The following is a 9299-nucleotide window of genomic DNA, read 5'->3' on the forward strand; positions in this document are numbered from 1 at the left end:
ATGCCACTGGGGACTGGAAAGCAGCTGGTTGCTGTTCTCACATTGGCAGGGGTATGGGCAGGCACATGGGTTGGGTCTGAGGTTGCAGGTAGGAGGGACACAGCCCCCCCAGCACACTGCTTTGGGGAGGGGTTCCCCCTCCTTCCTTGTAAACCCTGAGTCTTGTCTAGGAAGCATAACTTAGAAGGCTTTGAAAGATGCCCCCTGCTCTCTAGCTGACCACCCCAGCCCTATTCTAAATCACTGAGACCAAGAATCACACTGATGACTACATCCCTTCCCAAAGGATTTATTAAAACACAGAAACCAAAACACACACAGAATACAAATCAAAGGTGACTGTGTTGGCTAGTCCATCCAGCCTCGACCTGCAGGGGAGCTCAGGTCCAAAGTGGAACTGCCCCTGGGACCCCTGCTCTCATCCTCCCAACTGGCTGCAAGCTCCCAGTCCTGTTCACAGCCTGAGGCTGGACAGGGCCGGAAGCCTGGCCTGGGCAAGCTGCCTCCCTGCAAGAGTCTAGCTTGGCGGTGGTAGGTGGCCCCTCCGCCTCCAGGCCAGTTGAGGAGTTGCCTCTGAACTGGGCTCTGGTCTCTTATGTGGCTATGTGGAGAGTTCAGGACATACACACACACCCAACGGCCCTTTCCGGGTTATCGCACCTAAAAAAATACTTTTGTTTAAAAAAAAATCTGAAAATTAAGAGGGAAAATATCCATAAACACAAGGACACCGACTTTGGGCTGATGCACCACAACCTGTAAACTTCCGGGTATATGAAACAGGCAGGTCAGCTTCTCTCACTCTGCTGTGCTCTGGGCAGGAGTGCCTTGGGTGGAGGGTGGGTCAGCCTGAGCCCACCGAACCCCGCCCCCCAGCATACACCGGAGGCTGCAAGCAACCACTGCCTATCCACTCTACAGGACTGTAAAGATCCCTGGCCCCTACGCCTAAGTCTGCTGGAGGTGTCACTGAACCTCTCAACCCACATCTGGGTTGGGGCGCACCCACCCAGAGTGTGGAAGAGCGAGCCCTGGGGCATAGGGGCCAGGGGAAGAAGTACTTCACTGCAGATGTGAGAGGCGTGCCCTCAGATGTCATGGATCTGCCCCAAACTCCCCATGTCACCCAAGAGCCATCTCACACCTTCGGCCCAAAGGTAGTTCCATGGAAACCCTTTGGAGCTGGGTGAATCAGAGCAGCTGGATGTGTTACAGTACAGCTGTGGCTCCGATGATGTGGGCACAAGGACCCCAGTTCCACCAGCAGCAGAACCAGCATCAGCCTCAAGACACCACCCCTGCCTCATCACTCTGGTAGGAGACAGCTGAGGGGTCAAGACAAGACCTGAAGGGTCCTTTCTCCTCTCCACAGCTGGTCAGCCAGAAACCTGGCCCTGCCTCAGCAGTCCATGCTCCAGGACCTCCCAGGTGATGGTCATGAGGAACATGTACCTTCCCGGGTAAGCAGGCCCGAAGGAGCTCAGGCCAGGCTGACTGGAGAGGAGAGGGCCATGGGGGGCAGGTAGTCTAAGCAGCAGAGAAGGGACAGAGCAGGCCCAATTCTCAGGACATGTCCTCATGGCAAAGGGTGTGGGCACAATTCCCAATGAGGGCAGCCACAAGGCTGATCATCTGCCTAATGGGATTAGCACAAAAAGCCCTGGGGTTGGGGAGCAAGCTTGTGTCAGTCACACACACACACCCCTCGCCATGCAGGGAGCCCTTCTCTGCCCACCCATGGTGAGCTGTGTCAGCCCTGGAGATTTAGATGAAGACCAAAGTGTAGGATAGGAGAAGCCATGGGGGTCCAGCCCTCCAGGGGTTCAGAGGAGTTAAGTTACAGATCTGCACATCGGAGTCTCAGGAAGCCTAGGCAACTACCCAAGTGTTCTCAAGACAAACCATGGAGACCTAGCCCCGTTCCTGGAAGGCCCAGAGACACTGTGTGACCCTCACTCCTTTCCCAGGAAGGAGAGTCTGAACTTCTCCAGGATCCCTGACCCCAGATCCAGCTGGCTTCTCCCCAGAAGCCCCTTCCTCATCCTCAGGGGATTCTGAAACCACAGGGCACCAGTCTAAGAGGGTCCTCTAGACTGAGCCAGGGCCAGAGAGGGGGCAGACAGATAGGCCTGGAGCCTGGCAGGTTCTACCCACCCCAACCCCGGCGCTGACCATTATGTGGTACCACAAGCTTCGGTGGAGTAGGACAAGTTGGTGTTCCATGTGGGAAGATGGTCCTGACACTCCAGGGCATCCTTGAAGGTAATTAAGGCCAGAAGCCTTGGAGGCTCCAGCTAGGGTCTAAAGAGGCCATTCAGTCCAGTCCCCTGCCTCCAAGCACAGCTCTCCTCATACCCTCCAATGACCAGCATGGGCACCTATGATCCCTGCTTCATGCAGTAAGTGCCCTAATCAAGGCCTCTGCTGGGGCAGGACAGCAGGAGGCCAGGAGACTGTGCGCAGGGAAACATGAGCTGAGTCTCCCTGGACACGGCAAGGCCAGGGTCTCCTGGGCCACCCAACAAACATGAGCCTCCTTCCTGGGGCACCATCTCCCACCTGCCTACACCACAGTCCTGTAGACAGCACACCTCCAGAAACCCCTGCAGAGGTCAAGGCCTGCGTCGCTCTCCAAGGCACCCACACTTCAATCCACCATGTATTGCTGGGGCCACCACATGTCCACTGGAAACAACAGAGTCCAGAGCCTTTGAGACATGCTGGGCTAGGACAGACACGTGCCCTGCTAGAATATGGAACCTACCTGGTGGTCCCCAACCTAGCAGGATGGGGGTAAGAAACACCCTGACCTGGGCATCACCAGGCTAGGCAGCCACTGTCTAGACCTGATCCACCTAACCCTGGGGTTCCAAGTAGGCATGAGGCTGGAACAGAAGGGCAGTCACACAGGAGCAAGGGACACACTAAAGGTTCCTTCACAGGACATGGGATGCTGCTCTCTCTCTAGCTGGAGTGAGTCCACAGGGCAGCATCAGGACCTCCAGAGTGCTTCCCTTAAGGTCTGGAACCCAAAGACAGATGGGAGTTTTGTAAGTCTGAATCTTCCACACATCATCCAACTATTTATCGAGACAAATACGTTCGCATCTTCGGTAGCAAAGTGCAAAATAAGTACAGGTAAATGAAGTCTCCTCTAAGTAAGTCACTCTAAAAGAGGTGGCCAGGGGCGTGTCCAGCGTGGCTGTGGGTGAGACACTGTGTGGAAGAACACTTGAACTATGAGGAGGTGGCACTTCCGGGCATTTGTCCTGCCAGGCCATGCCTGGTCCTCCGTGTGATGGCGTTCCCCGGCCTCCCTTTTTGTCCCAAGGTGGCACAGACTCCTAAAAAGGCGGTCACTTTTCTTTCCCATGGGGGTTAGGCGGGAGGCCTGGCTGCAAAAGGCAAAATCAGTGGGTTACATAGTTGGGTGGCCAAGCATCTGGAAGCACCCAACTATCATCTACAGTGGTCACAACTATGATCAGAGAGAATCCCAGAACCAAGACCTCCTAACCACAGGTCATCATCCAGTCAGGCTTGACCACACCCCAAGTGCTGGAGTCCTCCCAGCATCTGGGACCCTCACAGGGACACACAGGGCTTACAGAAGGAAGCTGGTAAGTTCAGAGAAGATCAGGGATCAGGACTGGTTCCTTCTCTGGATTCACCCCACCCCAAGGCCATTAACATACCCAAACCCTCAGGTACGCCCTCCCCTAAGACAAAGAGGCCTGTGGTGCCCACCACCATGCAAGGCAGTGGAAACAGACCAGGGTTCCAGGCTGGGGGCAGTGTTCCCTGACACATAGACAAGAACACACATGCACGTAGGTGCACACAGGTGTCCACATACACATTCACATGCATGCACACAGGGCCATGATCACGTCCAGCCAGAGTGTGGCTCTCAAAGCCTCCAAGACTTAGAATCATGAATCAAGCACATGGATGGGCCAGATGTAGGCCAAACTGAGGGGCGTAGGACAGTAGAGTAGTGAGCAGTCGCCTCACCTCAGCTGGAAAGGAGCTCTGCATCAGGGGGAAGTCACGAGGACGGCTAGATATCTGCCAAGGAGAGATTAGAGCACGGGCTTGCCGGGCATCCAGAGAAATGGGCAGGCTGGGCCCCAGAGGGCACCTGTGTGCATGCTGCCCGGAAGCGGACGGAGACCTACCAGTCACATAGGGCCCCAGGGGCATCTGGTTGTAGTTGACAATCCCTCCCGGTCCAGGGCCCCGGAAGTTGGGCCCAAAGCTGTTGTTGTACATCTGGGAGGAGCCGAAAGCACCCTGGAGGCAAGGACCGGCTTTACAGGTGGCATCCGGAACCCCACCCAGCCCCCACACATGGCCACCCGCCTGTGCAACACAGGGACTCAGGCCCATGACACAGTGTGAAGGCCAAACCTGACCTGCTGGATGGTGGGGTCACCAGCACGGTTGGTCAGGCGACTCAGGATGCTGCGTTCAGACATCTGCAGGCGGGCAGCCACGGGGGGGATGCGTGACAACATGGAGGGCAGGCGCGTCACATCCGCCTTCATATCACTTAACAGCTCCTCCAGCTGGTTCAGGACTGGAGGATGAGGAGGCACAGGAACTGAGGGCCTGCCCTCCAGCGCTGCCGTGCAGGCGGTGGCTGGGCTGCTGCTATTTACAAGGGTTACAGCATGCACCCAAAAGTGGACCTAGGCAGAAGCAGAGGACTGCCAACTGGTGAAACTGAGGTCTCCAAAAGACCCTTCTTGGGCTCCTTCTGGCAGAAAAGAGCTCCAGACCCTTGACTCCTTCCTTCCTTTCTCTCAGGAGCCTGCAGCCCCGTTAGCCACTGGGTCACAGTGGGATCCACAGAGCAGAGCTGTCAGCGGGGACAGTGACCTTCATGTGTGAGCAAGGCACTGGCCACATCCCTTTCTGTTCTGGGCTGTCCCCCACTCCCCAGTGGGCCCGGGCACTCCCAGGACAGAGAGGCAGAGAAGATCTGAATTCCAGGTAACCCTGGGCAAACTGTTCCCCTTCCTGAGCCCCGATGTCTTTGCATCTAGATAGGGACACTAAGATTCACTCCTGCAGGCATGGGACGTCCTCACTCTAGTGCAGGAAAACATCAGGGGCCCCTCATCGGGTTCTATAACATCATGTTACCTCTGTGCTGCCTACCCCAGCCCAGGCCCTACTTGTGGGCTTTCATAGAAAAGCCAGAGAAGGAAGGAGCCTGGCTTTCCCCCCAAGTGGAATGAAGGACTGGACACAGACACGACTGTACCCTTTAGCCCCCAAGGCTCATCCTCTGGGTATCTGTTCTACCAGCACCCCTAATCTTGGCCAAGCATGCTCCCTGGGCAGGATGAGAGCCTTGAGCTGCACCACTAGGGAAGGGGAGCAGGCTTCACTCACCCTTGTGCAGGACAGCATTGGCAGGCTTATTTCCGGCCAGGGACTCCTTGGATAGGTGCTGGTGGCTCTCGGCAAGGCACTCCACCTCGGCCAGGCGGGCATTAAGAGCCATGGCTGGGTGGTTGGGGTCCTGGGTCATGTTGAGGTACGCAGCCCTCCGGAGCTGCTCTTCGATCACCAGCGCCTGCTCCAGCAGCTGGGGGGTGGTGGGGTGGGCAACAGCACTGGTCTGGCCTCTTTCTGGACAGCCACTGTGTCCTTCCCTCTACCAGCTTCCACCCCAGATAAGGCTCTGGACAGAAAGGAGGGAGGAGCACCCCCTTCCTCGCCTGATTGGTTGATCCTTGGAACCTTCAATAAGCTGGGTTCTCGGAATCCCATCCCCTGGAGGGAAGGGGACACTCACACATCAAGGTCTGGTCTGGGTGGGTTGACTGACTCCTTGGGTGAGGGCCTGGAGCAGGTCTAGATACTTGCAGGGGAGCACTTTTACATCCTTTTCCCAGGCCCCACCAGCCTCTGGTCCTGCCCTCAGACTGACCTTGAATCTGCGGGCCAAGAACTTGTTCTTCATCTCCAGGTAGTTGCCCTTGTGGATCTCGGATTTGAAGGGCTCGTTGAGAATCATGTACCTCGAGTCGTTCTGAATGTCCTGCCATCGGGCATAGCCATGCCTGGGGGGGTGGATACCATTAAGGGCAAAACTGGCTGCAGGAAAGGAGGGTGTGGCAGTGGGAGGATGGGGGCAACTGGGAGAACACCCTACTGACCATATGCACCCCAGCAAGTCCCAGGGATCGTGTCACCCCAGCTTCCCAGATGGACACATGCAAGCCCCAACCCCTGTGGCCTTATCTAGAGCTGATCAAGAGGGTATCAACTAGATGAGTGTCAGAAGAGGGAATTTTGGGCACAGACCCAGGGAGAAGGCCAGGTAACGACATGGTAAGGTGGATGGCACAGGGGCCTACCAAGGAACACCAAGGATTTGGGCTGTCCCCAAAAGCTAAACTAGAAGATGGAAGGGTGGGTCCTTCCTGGAGCCCATGCGTCCCCTGAGGACCGTAGTTGGCCCAGCCTGGATGACCAAGGATACGTCACAATCCCTGCCAACAGCCAGTAATCATGGCGACGGTGCCAGATTTCATAGATCTTTCCCGAGGACACAGCAGCCCGCTCCTCGTTCTGCCATAGTGTGTGCAGCTCTGGAAAGACAGCCCAGGTGAGCAAAAGGAAAGGCTTCCCTACCACAGGCTGAGGCTTGCTCAGCACCCCGCCTCACAGGTGCATTGCTCCAGGGTTGTTAGGAGTTATACAAGGGTCTACTGTCAACCAGTATAAAGTTGCCATCTGCCCAGACTTCTGGAACCCACAGTCGGGAAGTCTGGGACAGCAACAGCCCAGTTCTCTGTCCACCGCTCCACGCAGTACCTGTGAAGCCGCCATCTGCAATGTTGAACATGAATTTGAATTTCCCGTTCCTGTCTTCCTTCTTCCCCTCCTCATCTTCTTCTCTGTCACCGTTCTGCTGTGTCTCCATGGGCTCCTTCTCCTCGGCCTTGGGGTCATCTGGAAGGGGACAAGCCACATTCACTCTCCATCCAGAAGGCACTGCCCAGGGCAGCCTCTTCCTGCCAAGCACTGGGCAGCCTAAACATAAGCAGGACACATCCTGTCCTCCATGGGCACCGCAGGGGTTTTAAGGAATGGACCAGAGGCCTGGTCTCCATCCTGAGCAGGGAGGCTGGCTCCAGACCTGGCACCCCTCCCCCACCACACCAGGACAACCTAAGCACAAGGGCAAGAGAGCATTATGAAGGAAGGTCGAGCTCAAGTTCAAAGATGGCAGAGCTGCATGAGGGGTCTGACCAGAGGGTGACTATTGTAGCACATTCTAGTGCCTGGAGGTGCACGACACTGGGCCACAAACACCCTATTGCCAACTCTCTCCCCTCTCTGCCTAGGGCAACGGGAAGGGGGGGAGAGAGAAAGGATCAGCCTGACCCCTGATGGGGGGAGCTTGCAAGTCCAGCCTCCCATCCACCGGCTCCAACCAGGGCCTGGGACAGCACTCAGAGGGCTGACCAGGTCACATACCAGGGCACAGGAAAAAATTCCCACCTGGCTTGAACTCGCCGCCATCCCCTCTGCTGTGATTCAGGCTCAGCTCCAGCCTGTCCTGGACGTGCTCTTTGTTGCACATCACTTCCTCTGCAAAGCAAGGGGGACTCATGGGCAGGAAGGGGACTCCTACTCATCTGCAGTGCTACTCGGAATCCAACAGGTGCAGCCCAGAGAGCTCCCTCGGAGGTAGGGCTGGTGCCCCCCACCCCAGCTCCTCAAAGCACCACCTTCAAGCCACATATACCAAATATATATTAAACCAAATTAAGATCCATACAAGTCAGGCAAAATGAATGTGTGTGTGTGTGTGTGCGTGTGTGTGCGCATGTGCGTGCACACGGGAGGAGGGTGTGTGTTGCGGGGGTATGGGTGTAGGTGTGGCTGTGGAGGCCAGTCAGTGTTAAGGGTCTTCCTTAATCACTCTCCGCCTTCAAGTCAGGCAAAATGAATGTGTGTGTGTGTGTGCGTGTGTGTGCGCATGTGCGTGCACACGGGAGGAGGGTGTGTGTTGCGGGGGTATGGTTGTAGGTGTGGCTGTGGAGGCCAGTCAGTGTTAAGGGTCTTCCTTAATCACTCTCCGCCTTCAAAATTTTTTTAATTTACTTATTTTTATTTGTATGAGTGTTTTGCCTGCATGTAAGTGCACCTGTGCCATGCAATGCCCACAGAGGCCAGAAGAGGGTGTTGGGTCCCTCTTTATTGGAACTGGAGTTACAACCTGTTGTTAGCTACCTTGTAGGTACCAGCAACAGAATTTGCATCCCCTGCAAGATCAGCCAGTGCTCTTAACCGCTGAGTCATCTCTGCAGCCCTCTCCACCTTATTTTTTGAGACAAAATCTCTCATTAAACTTGGATTGGGCTAGACTGGACAGGCCAGCAAGCCCCAGGGAGCCCTGTCTCCACTCCCCGGCACTGGGATTACAGGCATGTGCTGCTGCACCCATTTTTTTTTTCCCCTCTCTCTCTCTCCTCACTCAGGTGACGGGCATCAAACTCAGGTCCTTACACTTGCACAGTAAGCACTTTACTACCTGAGCCAGTACCCCAAAATAAGCTTAAAGCAAAATTTATCCAGAGGGATGTTAATTATTACAGACTACTACAGGTGTACTTTGTCAGAAAAAAATACTAAACACGGGCTGGAGAGATGGCTCACTGATTAAGAGCACTGACTGCTCTTGCAGAGGACCTGAGTTTAGTTTCCAGCAACATGTCAGGCGGCTTACAACTGCCTGTAACTGTAGCTCCAGGGAGATCCAAGTCCTCTGGCCTCTGAGGGCGTGAGCACTCACATGCATACACCCACAAACAGACAAAGACACAGACACAGACACATAATAAAAAATAAAATATTTTTTAAAATATTAAACATGGGGGCGCAGCTGGAGAGATGGCTCAGCGGTTAAGAACACTGGTTGTTCCTGCAGAAGACCTGGGTATGAATCCCAGCACCCACATGGCAGCTAACAACTGTCTGTAACTCCAGTCCCAGGGAATCCGACAGTCTCTTCTGACCTCTGCGGGCACTGCACAACACGGATGCACTTACCTACATGCAGGCAATACATGCATACACATAAAATAAAAAGAATAAATAATTTTTTTTTAATTAAACATGCCAGGTATGGTGGCCCACACCTTTAATCCCAGCATTCAGGAGACAGAGGCAGGTGGATCTCTATGAGATCCAGGCCAGCCTAGTCTACATAGTGAGGTCCAGGCTAGTTGGGGCTACATGTAGCCCTGTCTCAAAAAGACAGAAAAAGTATATAT

At 55.0% G+C, this 9299-nt stretch overlaps 1 protein-coding gene across 2 annotated transcripts in view; it reads right to left on the reverse strand.

Annotated features, from left to right (window-relative positions):
• Positions 1–279: 279 nt before the first annotated feature.
• Chd5 (chromodomain helicase DNA binding protein 5) overlaps positions 280–9299 on the reverse strand; it is a gene marked incomplete at its 5' end in the record, with an annotated part of 47617 nt that continues 38597 nt past the window's right edge. For both annotated transcript variants that reach the window (XM_008822406.1, XM_017795424.1), the window contains 9 exon segments: positions 280–3395; positions 4015–4068; positions 4179–4293; positions 4416–4579; positions 5401–5596; positions 5942–6074; positions 6497–6605; positions 6832–6969; positions 7522–7611. In XM_008822406.1, coding sequence (XP_008820628.1) covers positions 4061–4068; positions 4179–4293; positions 4416–4579; positions 5401–5596; positions 5942–6074; positions 6497–6605; positions 6832–6969; positions 7522–7611 — 953 coding nt within the window.

Source organism: Nannospalax galili, unplaced genomic scaffold (assembly GCF_000622305.1).
Source record: "Nannospalax galili isolate Female #2095 unplaced genomic scaffold, S.galili_v1.0 scaffold1488, whole genome shotgun sequence".
Classification (NCBI taxonomy): domain Eukaryota; kingdom Metazoa; phylum Chordata; class Mammalia; order Rodentia; family Spalacidae; genus Nannospalax; species Nannospalax galili.